General features: G+C 43.3%; 3 protein-coding genes and 8 non-coding genes across 11 annotated transcripts; 9 read left to right on the forward strand and 2 right to left on the reverse strand.

Moving 5' to 3' along the window:
• Positions 1 to 2,703: 2,703 nt before the first annotated feature.
• Positions 2,704 to 4,137, forward strand: LOC127303065 (uncharacterized). Its single transcript, XM_051333843.2, has 3 exons — positions 2,704 to 2,922; positions 3,277 to 3,507; positions 3,596 to 4,137. Exons 1-3 carry the CDS (start codon positions 2,758 to 2,760, stop codon positions 3,839 to 3,841), a joined length of 642 nt encoding a protein of 213 aa, XP_051189803.1. The 5' UTR covers positions 2,704 to 2,757; the 3' UTR covers positions 3,842 to 4,137.
• Positions 4,138 to 5,957: 1,820 nt separating this feature from the next.
• LOC127303066 (DNA polymerase II subunit B4) lies at positions 5,958 to 7,647 on the reverse strand. The gene is made up of 3 exons (XM_051333844.2): positions 7,278 to 7,647; positions 6,777 to 6,895; positions 5,958 to 6,311 (listed from the first exon to the last, which is right to left on the reverse strand). The coding sequence occupies exons 1-3, from the start codon at positions 7,562 to 7,564 to the stop codon at positions 6,166 to 6,168; spliced, it is 552 nt and encodes a 183-aa protein (XP_051189804.1). The 5' UTR covers positions 7,565 to 7,647; the 3' UTR covers positions 5,958 to 6,165.
• Positions 7,648 to 7,771: 124 nt separating this feature from the next.
• On the reverse strand, positions 7,772 to 7,843 carry TRNAP-CGG (transfer RNA proline (anticodon CGG)). Its single transcript has one exon. It is a non-coding gene; the product is annotated as a tRNA-Pro (tRNA).
• A 2,446-nt stretch (positions 7,844 to 10,289) lies between these two features.
• Positions 10,290 to 13,132, forward strand: LOC127303067 (ubiquitin-ribosomal protein eL40z fusion protein). Its single transcript, XM_051333845.2, has 4 exons — positions 10,290 to 10,446; positions 10,555 to 10,744; positions 12,682 to 12,748; positions 12,950 to 13,132. Exons 1-4 carry the CDS (start codon positions 10,344 to 10,346, stop codon positions 12,977 to 12,979), a joined length of 390 nt encoding a protein of 129 aa, XP_051189805.1. The 5' UTR covers positions 10,290 to 10,343; the 3' UTR covers positions 12,980 to 13,132.
• On the forward strand, positions 11,161 to 11,251 carry LOC127304935 (small nucleolar RNA Z266). The gene has a single exon (XR_007853598.1). It is a non-coding gene; the product is annotated as a small nucleolar RNA Z266 (small nucleolar RNA).
• Positions 11,371 to 11,490, forward strand: LOC127304996 (small nucleolar RNA snoR86). The gene has a single exon (XR_007853660.1). It is a non-coding gene; the product is annotated as a small nucleolar RNA snoR86 (small nucleolar RNA).
• On the forward strand, positions 11,561 to 11,648 carry LOC127304939 (small nucleolar RNA Z266). Its single transcript, XR_007853601.1, has one exon. It is a non-coding gene; the product is annotated as a small nucleolar RNA Z266 (small nucleolar RNA).
• LOC127304994 (small nucleolar RNA snoR86) lies at positions 11,758 to 11,877 on the forward strand. Its single transcript, XR_007853658.1, has one exon. It is a non-coding gene; the product is annotated as a small nucleolar RNA snoR86 (small nucleolar RNA).
• Positions 11,948 to 12,035, forward strand: LOC127304938 (small nucleolar RNA Z266). The gene has a single exon (XR_007853600.1). It is a non-coding gene; the product is annotated as a small nucleolar RNA Z266 (small nucleolar RNA).
• LOC127304995 (small nucleolar RNA snoR86) lies at positions 12,136 to 12,255 on the forward strand. Its single transcript, XR_007853659.1, has one exon. It is a non-coding gene; the product is annotated as a small nucleolar RNA snoR86 (small nucleolar RNA).
• LOC127304937 (small nucleolar RNA Z266) lies at positions 12,435 to 12,526 on the forward strand. The gene has a single exon (XR_007853599.1). It is a non-coding gene; the product is annotated as a small nucleolar RNA Z266 (small nucleolar RNA).
• Positions 13,133 to 13,971: the final 839 nt, after the last annotated feature.

Genomic DNA, 13,971 nt, shown 5'->3' on the forward strand with positions numbered 1-13,971 from the left:
AAATAGATAGATGCTAGACTCTACACCCTCTTGTTGGATGATGAACACCACTAACTGTGTAGGATTACACGAACCCTCAATGCCGGAGTTAACAAGCTCCACAATATTCAATGTTCATATTTAAATAACCTTAGAGTGCATGACAGATCAACATAACCAAACAAAGTACTAACATAGCATGCACACTGTCACCTTCACACTACGAAAGGAGGCATAGATCACATCAATACCATCATAGCAATAGTTAACTTCATAATCTACAAGAGATCACAATCATAGCCTACGCCAAGTACTACACGATGCACACACTGTCACCATTACACCGTGCAGGAGGAATAAACTACTTTAATAACATCACTAGAGTAGCACACAGATAAATTGTGATACAAAACACATTGCAATCATAAAGGGATATAAATAAGCACTTCACTATGCCATTCATAACAATGAATAAGTATTCTGTGAAATATAGCCTAAGAGACCCACACGGTGCACACACTGTCACCTTTACACACGTGGGACAAGGAGTCTCCGGAGATCACATAAGTAAAACCCACTTGACTAGCATAATGACATCTAGATTACAAGCATCATCATATGAATCTCAATCATGTAAGGCAGCTCATGAGATTATTGTATTGAAGTACATAGGAGAGATATGAACCACATAGCTACCGGTACAGCCCCGAGCCTCGATGGAGAACTACTCCCTCCTCATGGGAGACAGCAGCGTTGATGAAGATGGCGGTGGTGTTGATGGAGAAGCCTTCCGGGGGCACTTCCCCGTCCCGGCGGCGTGCCGGAACAGAGACTTCTGTCCCCCAAATCTTGGCTTCGCGATGGCGGCGGCTCTAGAAGGTTTTCTCTGGTTTCGTCCAATTTGGTAGGGTTTTCGCGACGGAGGCTTTAAGTAGGCGGAAGGGCAAGGTCGGTGGAGTCACGAGGGACCCACACAACAGGGCGGCGCAGGCCCTAGCCTGGCCGCGCCGCCTTAGTGTGGCGCCACCTCGTGGCCCCACTTCGTATCTCCTCCGGTCTTCTGGAAGCTTCGTGTGAAAATAGGACCCTGGGCGTTGATTTCGTCCAATTCCGAGAATATTTCCTTACTAGGATTTCTGAAACCAAAGATACAATTATAGCATGGGATGCAAACATTTATCATAAACACAAAGATATAATAATAACCTCTTTATTATTGCCTCTTGGGCATATCTTCAACACGAGGGTCCGGAGATTCTGGTCAGTCCGGGGACTCCTTAAAAATCTCCATCCTACCTCCGGCCTAGCATCTGATCCATGTGCAACTGGGAAAGAAAATCTCTAGGAGTGTCAGGTCCGGAGATTCCGGCCTTACACCCCGGAGATTCCGGCCAGAGCAGAGAGACTACAAAAACAACATAAGCCAGAAGCACAATATTTAGAGTTTGAAACTCTAATTTAGCTGAAACCTATTTTGTTAGAAATATAAAAATAGGGGGGGGGGGGTTTATGATTTTTATAAGTGCAACCTCTCAACGCGAAGAACGAAGAAAAACACCAAGGTAGAAAATGCAATAAGTTTTTCAAACGATATCCGTTTTTTTATGAGCTAGAGTTTATCATGAGAATAAACACAAGCTCTAAAACATCACGTGGATAAGAAAAAAGAAAATCTAAGAAAGATGATGCAAAACATGTAAGGGTTTGAGTTCTCTCCGAATAATACGATCAAGTTACTCATTCGAGAGGCCTTGATACTATGTATACCATTTTTTGGTTTCTTTTGCATAGTATTCTAAATAAAATATGGTGTTGCCTCCTTTTCTTTTTCCTCACCAAATTAGTTTGGAGTGTTTTTTCTCTTATGGGGTAATTAGTATCACATATCCTTCATGCGAAAAATGTTAGTATGAAAGTTAGTGCGTTGTTTTAGTGCATACGTTGAATATGCTTTTTAAAAGTTGAATCAAGTAAAGTTTGATCAAGTTTTTACGTAAAAATAGTAACATGTAAAATATTTTTATCAATGAGTGCAATCATGCACAACTAGTACCCAAATCATTCACACATGGGTCGTTGATATGCTCAAGTGAGGAACGACAATAATAAGGTTGCGGCGGAACCAAATAAAATAAGGATCTTGGGCCACAGAATGGGCAAAGGAAGGTTGCTCGTGGTTCAGATTGGGGGCGGAGAAGAGCTCCTAGACATCCTTCGGTGACCACCACGCCTGCATCAGCAACATATCCGCGCAGAAGTCCTCCTTCAACTCCGCCGGCACTTCCCATGCCCGGAGCAGATCGATCGGGAAGGTGAACATCGGGGATAAGAGCTCCTTGAGATCCTCGGTATCCTCCGGTGACCACCATGCATCCAGCGGTCCCGCTTCAACTCCTCCGACACTTGCCACGCCCAGAGCAAATCGACCGGGAGGGTGGACGGCGGTTCCTCCACCGACGGACCCCAGAGACCCTCAAAATCCTCTTCTAACCAGACGCCGCCGGCTTCCATGTCTTCCATCCCGATATTCATATTGCTTCGTGGTGAGATGGATCGAGCGAGACCAATGGTTTGCGCAGGAGGTTCGCTTATGACGATCGCCGGTGCGTTTCTCTTTTCGAGCATAAAAAACGACCGGCGATCGAGTCGGTAGTGGAGTTGACCTCACCATGAGGGCCTTGGGCCAGCCCACGGTCAGCCCACGGTAGGTGGAGTCCAGTAACTTGCCAGCTGCAAACGGCCAGCCATTGGTGGGCCCAAAGGCGGATTAGATTAGCCATGTCGCTCGCAGCTCCGCCGGCGCCGCCGCTGCCGCCTCCTCGGCTCCGCGCCTTCAGGCCCTCCGCCGCCGGCCAGTCCCGCGCTCTCTCTGGACGCGGGAGGAGTCTAGGCTCCCTCGGCCGCGCATACTGCCTCTTCTCCGGCGGCGGAGGCTGGAAGCAGGTGCGCGTCCGTAGAATCCTTCTGATGATTTATCACTTCGTGAGCCAGAGCTGCCGGGTCCCTTACATGTCGATTGCTCTCCTTCGAATTCGGCTGCGTTCATGTTTTTGGAGAACTGATCAATGTGTTCGATGAATGTTACTACTTTGTTAAGCCTGGGCCTGCTGAATGATGCCCAAATCTTGTTCTTGTCTGGTTTTTAAATCTTGGAATTACTAACTAATATGTCAGACACAAGTGATCTTGTAACTCAACAAATTAGGATGATACTATATTGCCGGTAACAAGTTTAAACCTTGACGCCTGACAGAGCAACAAGGGTATCAGCATAACCAATTGAATGATCCCTTGCAGGAGAGTGCCTTGGGACTCAGCATGGAAGGTTTTGAGCTATGTGGAACGGAAACCGAAACAAGGCAGCAAAGAGCTCGGCGTGGTGGTCCTTGTCCTGCAGCCCGTGGGGGCGGAGGAAGGTCTGGAGGAGGAGGCGGCGGTGGCGGCGGTTGGTTCAGGTGGTTTAGCAGCGGAGGTTTCTGGGATGCGGCGAAGCAAACTGTTCTCACGATCCTCGGCATTATCGCGGCGGTAATGAACAATTATAATGTGTTACTTTGCCTAGTTCCTTTAACATGAATGGTAGTGGTGTTAACTGTTGCTTGATTTTGCATCGCAGTTCTTCCTGATTGCGAACTTCAACGTGCTGGTGGCAGCTGCTGTCAATCCGCTGCTGCTTGTGCTGCGGCAGATACGGCGTGCAATCACCTTTGCGGCTTATTGCGTTTCTCGGGGCATGGCGGCGCCCGGTTCTAGGCCAAAATCAACTCCTATAGCCAGCAGCGAATTGGCTGCAATGCCTGTCAAAGGAAGTGCCGAGTTGTCTGCGAAAGAAAGAGTTATTAGGAAATGGGGTTCAGACTGAAGTACAATGCAGTTCACTACCTTACGTGTTATAGTGTTTTTTTAGGCTGGTCAGATCGTTTTGGGTCCATGACCAAGTACTATTTCTCTGGATGATACCTTCATAATTCCACATTTACTGGTAGATAGTGCTTGAATTTGAGAATTTACTTGTAGCTAGTGGTTGAATTTGAAAACTTATGTAGCTAGTGGTTGAATTTGGGATCTGAACTTGACTGAGGATTCATGTTATATAGGCAGGTTTCAGAGGCACAAACGCCTGCTTGGTCTGAATTTTCAGCTTTCAGTCTGTTTTCACTTCATGTTCTCTGCTCTGTCTGAACTTAGGTCCTGTTTTCAGTTCATGTTCCGAGAAAATTGTAATCTATAAAGCTCACTCAAACTTGTAGGGTATATTGCATTTTCAGTCTATCAAGCCAAGTTTTAGGCTGGTCATAAATATATACCTCAATTAAGTTATGATGTTGATATATGTGCTGCATCATAGTCCATATCTTTGATTTCAAATAGTTCCATGGCAAACTATGTATATTTTTTGGTCTTTATGACGGTGCATATTGGCAGACTAGCATGTACTCCCTCCATTCTATTTTAGTCTACATTCTACAAATTTTAAGAACCAATTAGGAAGTCATTTAATACTACTCCCTCTGTCCCGAAAAGGATGTCAGAGATTTGTCTAAATTTGGTAATCAAGAACAACACAGAAAACAAAGCAGTCATACTCTCTCTATTGGATGACATTAATTTTAATGTTGTTTGGATTGGTTAAAAGTAGTACTCCCTCCGTCCCGAAAAGGATGTCGAAGATTTTTCTAAATTTGGATGTGCTGTTCTTGATTGCAAAGCTAAAATGCTAGTATGGAACAAAATTTTAGTCTAAGATGTATACTAAAAAAGAACGGAGAGTAGCTAGCAAGTACTACCAGTACCAGAACAAGATAGAGGATATATAGTTTTCTCTATATAGGCAGATATTCATTCATGTTTTCGGTGGATCCATTGCTTTGATTTCAAACATTTTCATGGCAAAAGTTATTTTTCTTTGTTTCACTGACCGCACACATTGGAGCTTAGGAAGTACTTTCTGTATAAGAACAACATGTGCAATGAGAAATTCCACTAAGATGATGCATGCAAAACAAGCAGCTTCCAATCTAATTATTAATGTACTATTGGCCTATTATCAACCATAGTTATCCAATCAAATGAATTTTCTTGTAGCTAGTGGTTGAGTTTGAGATCTGTACTTGACCGAGGATACATGGTTATCCTGGCAGGTTTCAATAGTAACTGACGCTCGCTCTGTCTGAATTTTCAACTTTGAGCCTTTTTTCAGCTCATCTTCTCTGTTCGGTCTGAACTTTTATTGCATATTCAGTCTGCAGAGTCGAGTTTCATTTCGATCATAGATACATCTCGGTTTAAGTTATGGGTTTAATTCATTTGCTGCATCATACTATGTAGGATTTTCGTACTTTGTAAAGCTACACATTGACAGGCTAGCGTGTACTTTCAGTATCAGAACAACATGTGTGCAGTGAGTTATTCCACCAAGATTGTGCATAGAGAACCAGTAGCTCTCAATCTAATTCTGCATGCGTACCATTTACCCTACAACAGTGGTTTATCAGAGCTGGTAATTTAAATAGTACATCATTTGAGCTGGCATAACTGGTGATGTTTGAAACCGAAATACGAGTTATACATCATGATATCATGCTTGGTCTGAACTATTGAGGCTGTTTTCAGTTCATGCTCTCTGCTCGGTCTGAATTTTGATCCTGTTTTGGCCTTTTCAGTCCTTGTTCCAAGCAACTGTTGTATATCAATCTGAGAAGCATATTCAGTCCATCAATGTTTCAGACTGATTATAGATAGAACGTGGTTTAAGTTATGTTTTTAGTTTATGTGTTGTATCACCATAAGCCCATATCTTCGATTTCAACAGTTCAATGGCAATTTATATAGACATTCTCCAGAGTGACAGCACACATTGACAGGTTAGAATATACATTCAGTATCAGAAGATGTGTACTTTGCATAGAACACTACTCCAATCAAATTATTCATGTGCTACCATGAACCCCAAAAAGGTGCTTCCCATGAGGTGGTAATTTAAATAGCACAAGAACAAGGTTCACCATTTGAGCTAGCATAACCAACAATGTTTGGAACAGAAACATGAGTTATACATCACGATCTCTAGTAGACAACAGTTTTGCACGTAGGGACGTGGCCATACATAGCACAAGGGGCATACTGGTAAGAAAGCAGACACACTAATGTAGTAATTCAGATCCAGCCTATCACCAAGGTCGAATACTAATCCTCATCGGCGTTGGGGTTGGCTTCATCAGCTGCACCGTTTTGCTCATCTTGAGGAGCTGGCTCATTATCCAATTTCCTTTTCTTCTCAGTTTGCTTTTTGGCCGTTGCTGGCTTCCGGGCAGCGTTTTTGGTTCTGAACTCTGAAACAGAAACAGGGCAAAGGACTTGCATCAGATGGAATGTAGATAAGTCCAAATAAAACCAGAGGATGCTGGAACAAATTTGTTTCTAAACTGATTTGTTCCTACAGATGGACAGATAAACATGAATAAACCCGAGAAAACTGAATTATTCCTACAGATAAGTCCAAATAAAACCAGAGACTGCAGAAAGGATTGAGGGCAATCAGATAAACCTGAATGTTCTTTTTAACACCGTTGCATCTAAATACGGTAGCATGAACCACTCATTCATAATTATATGAACAGCCAAAGAAATCCTATCGTTGCTACCAACAAATATGTATGCTCTCACATTCGAAACGATATAAAAGATAATGTCTTTTTCTGAATAATCTAAAGCCAAGGACAATATATACTTGATGTACACAGCTGAGGAACAAGAAGAACAGGTTGTAACAGAACAAAGGAGACAGCAACACTGACCTTCCAAGGAAGTCCTGAGGGGCTCTACGAACTCTGGGAAGTCGATCTCATCGAGCGCCTTGAAGACATCCTCAGCATTGATTGTCTGCCTCTTTGCGTCCTTGCACATATCGTTGGCACTGCAAATGAAATGACTACCATGTTAGTAGTATTATTAACCCAAGAGCGCCACAAGGGGAAGTCTGATTTATGCTGAATTTGCAGCTACGGCTGGATAATAATATACTGTATTGATCCTGCATTCTACTATGAGTTTACAGTCACGCGGCTCCACAGAGCACATCAATCAGCTCAAAACTATCTCAGTGATGCCGATCCTGAACAAGTATTAACTAACTCCCAGAAATTTGCTCAGTTCTCCCCCAAAACATTTCACAGAAGCATCAATTTCCTCACCCGAAATTACCAAATAATAAATGGAATTCCCGTAAATCAAAACGAAAGTTGGGGCGAAATACGGGGATGCTGGGGAATGGAACGGAAGTTGGGGGAGGCACAGACGTGGCGGAGAGGTAGTGGATGAAGATGCGGGCGCTCTCGGAGAAGGCGGCCATGGCGTCCTTGTTGACGATGACCTCCGCCCCTCCTTCGCCGTCGGCGCCGGCGCCGGCGATCTGCGCGAGCTTGTCCTTGACCAGCCGCCGCACGATGGTCTTGGGGAGCTCCTCCACCTCCGCCTCCGTCATGGGCGCCGCCGGCGCATCCGCAGCAACGGCAGGCTTAGGCTTAGGCTTGGCGGCGACATACCCCTGGGCGGCGTCCTGTTGCTCCTTGGTCTCCCCCGCCATGGATCTCTGGGGTGCAGGTGGTGAGGCGAGGGGCGGAGAAGGGGGGAAGGGCAAACCCTAGGTAGCAAAAATGGCGCGCTTCTCTCCACCCCTTCCCGCCATGCCTCTTCTATCTATGGTGGAGCTGGAGCTCCCATTGGGCTTTGCTGGGCTTGGCGAGGATGACAGGCCCAAGAGTGCAAAAAAAAAAACAAAGGGCAGAAAAATGGGGTGTTCCGAGAATCGAACTCGGGACCTCTCGCACCCGAAGCGAGAATCATACCACTAGACCAAACACCCAGTTTGTGTTAGATGTGTGACAGAATTTTATTTATTAAATTACATGATTTTTTTTTTGTATATTTACTGTCCAGCAAACCATCTTTCAGTGTGATTGGTGATAAACTACATGTTATTTTTTGAATGCGACCAGCGAATTGATATACTATGAAATCTGTTCTGAAAGAAATTGATTCTTTACAAACTTGTGTCCTTAGGCAGGCATGGATGAAGCTGCGACGAGTTACAATTTTAAAATGTGAAAGAAAATTTGTCCCCTTAGGCTGTCCAATCATTTGCTAGAAAACCTTCTATTTTGCAGCGCTTTTCTTTGATGTCCCAAGGATCTATCCGTCTAAGTTTATTTTTGTGGTGGTGCTCATAATTTGTATGTTTGAGGCTAGGTAGCATGACCTTCTTATATAGTGTATTTTCCAAATAGTCCATCTATAATACTAATATACAATTTCTATACTTAAACCAATTCCCGTATAGAGACTTTAAATATCAATCCATGGTAGTTATTGTATTAAATATGGATTCTAACTACATAGTCCTAGGAGCACAGATATGTCAGTGTGTGATGATCATGTTTTTATTCCACTAATAATGTTTGTCGACATGAGGATGTAATATAACCATGACCAAGCTGCTTCCAGTTATCATGTACCCTAGTAGTCTTTCAATTACGTATATGTAGTATTATTGTATCCATTGATATGTGATATGCTTCCTTACGTATAACCATGCACTAAACACACGAAGTGGAGAGCATCGATCCTAGATAACTTGATTTATAGAAACCACACCTACTAGTGTGATGCATTCCGGGAATGAAATTGTTGGAAAATGAATGCTTTTCTCAAAAAATAATATATAAATATCATGAGTAGAGGTAGCCACACGGAGAAAACATGGGTGGATGCTTGAGAGGTTTGAGTATGTCTCTTATCTTAAAATAAATCCAACATACAAGATGCTATAAGTTTTGATGATCAAAATTATGAATTGTTCGCATCGTTTAATTCCTCATGTTTTCTTTTTTTAAATGATGTAAAAAAGTTTTATCATTTCTGACTAGAGAAGTTGTGATTAAGAATACATACAAGTGGCGGTCGAGACCAAACCAAAAGCAATTACTCTCCTAGAATTGAGTGAATAGCATAAAACCACCACTTTACGTTGCGGGACAAAAAACCACCATATTTTGCTCAGTTTTTTGCGTAATACGCTAAATCCGAATTGAACGCGAATTGACAGGAAATTTGACAACTAGGGCCCGCTGTAAGTGATGACGTGGACAGTTTAAGAAATAAATAAAAAACCCAAAAATCATAAAATGGGGAGGCTCTCCCGTGACCAGGCGCCGCCGCCCCCAGCCTCCGGAGCAAGCTCCGGCCGCAGCACGCACGCCGCCGCCCCTGCAGCGCCCGCGCCACATCCCCAAGCACCGCCGCCGCATCCCCAAGCGCGCCGTCGCAGCGCCCTCGCCACAACCCCAGCGCCGCGCGCGCGCCCATGCTCGCCGACGGGGCTGGGGAGGAGGACGGGGACGGCCAGGGGCTCGGCCAGCGCGCGCCGCCGGCCTACTTCCGCTTGCGCCTCGGCTCTGCTCGCTCGCGCGTCGGCCACCGCTCCGCGGCCGCCAGCCCTGCTCCGCTCGCGCGTCGCCGGAGCCTCGCCGGAGTTGGGCGACAGGGGCCTTCCATCTCTCACATTTGTTTTGTTTAGGATTTTAAGATTTTTTTAATTGAGCTGACATGTGGGACCCGATATTTACAGCAGACCCCACCGGTCATAATAATTCCTGTCAATTCGCGTTCAATTCGGGTTTAGCCCATTTCGCAAAAAACTGAGCAAAATGTGGTGGTTTTTTGTCCCGCAAACGTAAAGTGGTGGTGTTCGGTAAATTTCACCATCAAAGTGGTGGTTTTATGCTATTCACTCCCTAGAATTACTACTCCATCAATATAGGAGGCACCCACCTTACCCAAAAGGTGTCCGCAATCTTAATATGAAAAGGACGGTTGTAGGCATAGATGAGATGTTTGAAACTCACGTATTCATTTCGATCCATAATACCGAAGTGACGAGCATGAGTAGCATAAGCAAATGCCTTCTTCAGCGAGCCGAGCACTCAATGAGGTGAATGCCCTTTTTTCATGCTCCAAAGAGCCTGCGGGTCGATGTATCCAATAGGTTGAAAATGTTGTTCTCTATGGATATAGCCTTCTTTTATATGTAACATAGAAAAATAAACGCAGGTGCTATATGTCACTTTGGCGAAGTTTTTCTCCTACGAGTACTTTTTTTCGATTGATGTTGCTCAGAGGTGAAGTGGTGCGCAAACGGACGAGTCAGCCCAAAAACCATGTGTCCACTAACTAACTCACTGCTCAGTCGGAAAAGCCCGGCCCAGAATAAGCAAACCCTAGCAGCAGCGTAGTGATAGTGAGGCTGAGGTAGCAGTATTTAAGCTGGGGCGGCCGTCCTCCTCTACTCGCAGCCGCCATCAGCCAGGATGCAGATCTTCGTCAAGACCCTGACGGGCAAGACCATCACCCTCGAGGTCGAGAGCAGCGACACCATCGACAATGTCAAGGCAAAGATCCAGGACAAGGAAGGTGAGCTCGCTCGCTCGCTCTTCCGTTTCGTTTCTCACATCATCCTCGCTCTGTCCGCCATGGATTTTGTGCCGACCTTTAATCCGTACTATGCGCGCGTGTTTCCAGGTATCCCGCCGGACCAGCAGCGGCTCATCTTCGCCGGGAAGCAGCTGGAGGACGGCCGCACCCTCGCCGACTACAACATCCAGAAGGAGTCTACCCTCCACCTCGTGCTCCGCCTCCGCGGTGGCATCATCGAGCCCTCCCTCCAGGCCCTTGCCCGCAAGTACAACCAGGAGAAGATGATCTGCCGCAAGTAATTTTCCGTGCCTCCTCCCATCTGTTACCTTCATCCCTATGTGAATTCGAGATGTCTAGATGAATAATAAACATTTTCAGTTGATCGATGTTGCAGTAGCTAGCTGGTAACCCATCTATACTTTGTCATCTGCGTCGTCCAATCCAGCAGTTGATTTTCAATGGTGGGGAAATTTTAGTGCCCGCCTATACTTTGTCTCCTGCTGTGTCCATTTCGGCAGCTGATTTTCAATGGTGGGGAAATTTACTCGTACTTATTATGCTTATTAGTACTTGTCGGATGGGGTGACGAGTCAATTGGAAGCCTGAATTTCACCTAAGTATTTTTTGGGTTTGTTTTGTTGATACTTGTCCTGCTAGGAAGGAGTAGTAGATTTGTGTTTCTGTGTGTCTTTGTTGTGTTTATGGTCAGTTGATTAGTGGGAAGGATGATTCAATTAGATGCGCGAAGTTCATCTTATGAGCTAAACTTTTTGAGGCATATATTCTGTCTGATCCACCAATATACTTGTCTACACATAAATTTGAAATTTCCGATGCTTGTTTTTGAGGCATAAATACTGTCTGGTTGAAGTCATTAAACTTTTGGTTGGGAACTTTATGGAAATAGATAGCCAATTTGCAGAGCAAAGGGGCCTGATAAAGTGGCGAATCTTTGCATTGAAGGTTGGCGATAACGAAATGCAATTCTCCGTGCCACTAAGATTTATTATGCTTTGACGGCCTCGAACAATCTGCTACATCTGTAACAATCTACAAGTTTGTTTTTGCATTTAGTTATTTTCTTGCTGTATATTTTTTTGGAACATAGTTTGATGGTTGGAATCATGATTCAATTAGATGTACGGGGTCAACTTCTTAGTTAAAACTTTGGGGTGTAGATTCTGTCTGACTTGCAAATCTAACTAGTTGGTATTAGAACACAATTCCTAGTGTTATGTATTTTGGGGCATATATTCTGTCTGGTGCGTAGAGCCTCGTAAAGTTTTGGAAACAGAGAGCCAATTTGCAGAGCAAAGGGGCCTGATAAAGTGGCGAATCTTTGCATTGAAGGTTGGCGATAACGAAATGCAGTTCTCCGTGCCACTAAGATTTATTATGCTTTGACGGCCTCGAACAATCTGCTACATCTGTAACAATCTACAAGTTTGTTTTTGCATTTAGTTATTTTCTTGCTGTATGTTTTTTTGGAACGTAGTTTGATGGTTGGAATCATGATTCAATTAGATGTACGGGGTCAACTTCTTAGTTAAAACTTTGAGGCATAAGCTTTGTCTGACCTACAAATCCTACTAGCTGCCCTTTGAAAATGCACTTCCTGGTGTTTTTTTTGAGGCATACATTCTCCAAACTTCTGTCGTAAAATTTTGGAAACAGAGCCAATTTGCAGAGCAAAGGGGCCTGATAAAGTGGCGAATCTTTGCATTGAAGGTTGGCGATAACAAAATGCAGTTCTCCGTGCCACTCAGACCTACTCTGCTGTGATGGCCTCGAACAATCTGCTACATCTCGAATCAATCAACAAATCTTTATTTGAACACTAGTGCAGGTTGCTTGTTGTGCATTTGCTATGTTCAGTGTCAGTTTGAACGTGATATCCCATATGTACATTTACCTACTGTTAGCTGATCTTGGTCTTTTTCCTTCTATTGTCATGATGTCTGTTTGTGTGCTTTTCGAACTTTCTTTGTTGGCTGGAATGATGATTCAATTAGATGTATGAGGTAACCATATGAGTTAAAACCTTTTGAGGCATAAATTCTTTCTGACCCAGCCTATCATCTAATGAGTACTTGTTTGGTCCTGATTGAATTCTTTTGTCAGTTCTTGCTTAGTTTGTTTGATCTGCTTGTGACTTAGTTTGTGATTGTCGGCCACACTCTGTTTTCTTAGTACATACTATAACCTAATTATTCTTTTCCTATTTCTCTTCAGGTGCTATGCAAGGCTGCATCCAAGGGCTGTCAATTGCCGCAAGAAGAAGTGTGGTCACAGCAACCAGGTAAGCATAGTTCTGGTTGATACTTCTTGTCCTTGTCACTGTGGTTTAAATTCTGCTGTAGCCCTGTATAGTGGCAAGTAAAAACCTAACCCCTCGTCTGGTTAAGAATAGTGTGATACAGTTAACTCTAAACCCACTCTCAATTCATGTTTGTTTGTTTGTCTCTGTCTAAATATCTAATTCTCTTCTACTTTGTTTCAGCTGAGGCCAAAGAAGAAGATCAAGAACTAGAACTCCAGTCATTGTTATTCACGTGGTCAACTAGACAAAAGTTTTCTCTTGTTTTGTTTCCTCTGTGTTATCAGGACGTTGAATCTAACTCTATGATAGTACTTGGCCTTGTAATGTCATGATGGGGACAATATATATGATTGTTCATGTTCATTTTCTGCTTGTGTTTAGTAATCATGCGGTGGACAGTTCCAGGTGATTGTTGCTCTTTTGCCAGTGTGGTATCAAAAAATAAAGAGCAGCAGCCATTCTTGACATTGTTTGCAAGTGAAATATTGGCAGCATGGGCACAATGAGTGTAGTTAACTTGCAAACAATTTAGTGGCACTTGAATTGCCGGTTGAACTGAAATTTGTCCGTGACAAATAATATTTTGGCAGGTGTCTCTGCCCTGAGTATAAAATGTTCCCAACAAATTTGGCAACAAAATCTTGTTTATATCGTTTGTAATTGTTGTCGTTGGATTTGTATTGAAAAATGCTTTCTAATGATATCAATTTTATACTATAACAACCTTTATATTTTGAGTAATTTTTAATCAAAGAAACCACATAAAACAAGAACATCTTATTCATTGTAATGGAGGGAATACATCAGATCTTTATAGCACCCTCCTAGTTCGACCCGGAGGAATGGAACCTGGGTGCGCGCGCACCCATTTACGAAAAGTTCAAAAAAATGCTATTTAATTTTTTTCAAAAAATGTGAAGTAAAATTTTGTATGTAGATATTATGTTGATACTTACTCGTGTGTGTTTTCACGGAAAAATACAATTATGTGCGATCTGCATAAAAATGACAAAATGTCCAAATGAGAATAGTAAACAGGAATAAAAATGACAAAATGTCCAAATGAGAATAGTGAACACGAATTGTACTATTCACAGGAATAGGAATTTGCATTTTGTCATTTTTGTGTAGGTCACACACAATGGTATTTTTTCGTGAAAACACAGATGAGTAAGTATCAACATAATATCTAGATGCAAAAT

Source organism: Lolium perenne, chromosome 5 (assembly GCF_019359855.2).
Source record: "Lolium perenne isolate Kyuss_39 chromosome 5, Kyuss_2.0, whole genome shotgun sequence".
Taxonomy (NCBI): Eukaryota; Viridiplantae; Streptophyta; class Magnoliopsida; order Poales; family Poaceae; genus Lolium; species Lolium perenne.

Bases quoted from the DNA above. Each gene is read 5' to 3' on its own strand.
- LOC127303065 (XM_051333843.2), top strand. From the start codon at position 2,758: ATGTCGCTCGCAGCTCCGCCGGCGCCGCCGCTGCCGCCTCCTCGGCTC. The intron at 2,923-3,276 runs GTGCGCGTCCGT...GATCCCTTGCAG, and splicing joins GCGGCGGAGGCTGGAAGCAG to GAGAGTGCCTTGGGACTCAG. The intron at 3,508-3,595 runs GTAATGAACAAT...TTTGCATCGCAG, and splicing joins TCCTCGGCATTATCGCGGCG to TTCTTCCTGATTGCGAACTT.
- LOC127303067 (XM_051333845.2), top strand. From the start codon at position 10,344: ATGCAGATCTTCGTCAAGACCCTGACGGGCAAGACCATCACCCTCGAG. The intron at 10,745-12,681 runs GTAATTTTCCGT...ATTTCTCTTCAG, and splicing joins GAGAAGATGATCTGCCGCAA to GTGCTATGCAAGGCTGCATC. The intron at 12,749-12,949 runs GTAAGCATAGTT...ACTTTGTTTCAG, and splicing joins AGTGTGGTCACAGCAACCAG to CTGAGGCCAAAGAAGAAGAT.
- LOC127303066 (XM_051333844.2), bottom strand. From the start codon at position 7,564: ATGGCGGGGGAGACCAAGGAGCAACAGGACGCCGCCCAGGGGTATGTC. The intron at 6,896-7,277 runs GTCTGTGCCTCC...TTTCATTTGCAG, and splicing joins ATCCACTACCTCTCCGCCAC to TGCCAACGATATGTGCAAGG. The intron at 6,312-6,776 runs GTCAGTGTTGCT...TTTCTGTTTCAG, and splicing joins CCTCAGGACTTCCTTGGAAG to AGTTCAGAACCAAAAACGCT.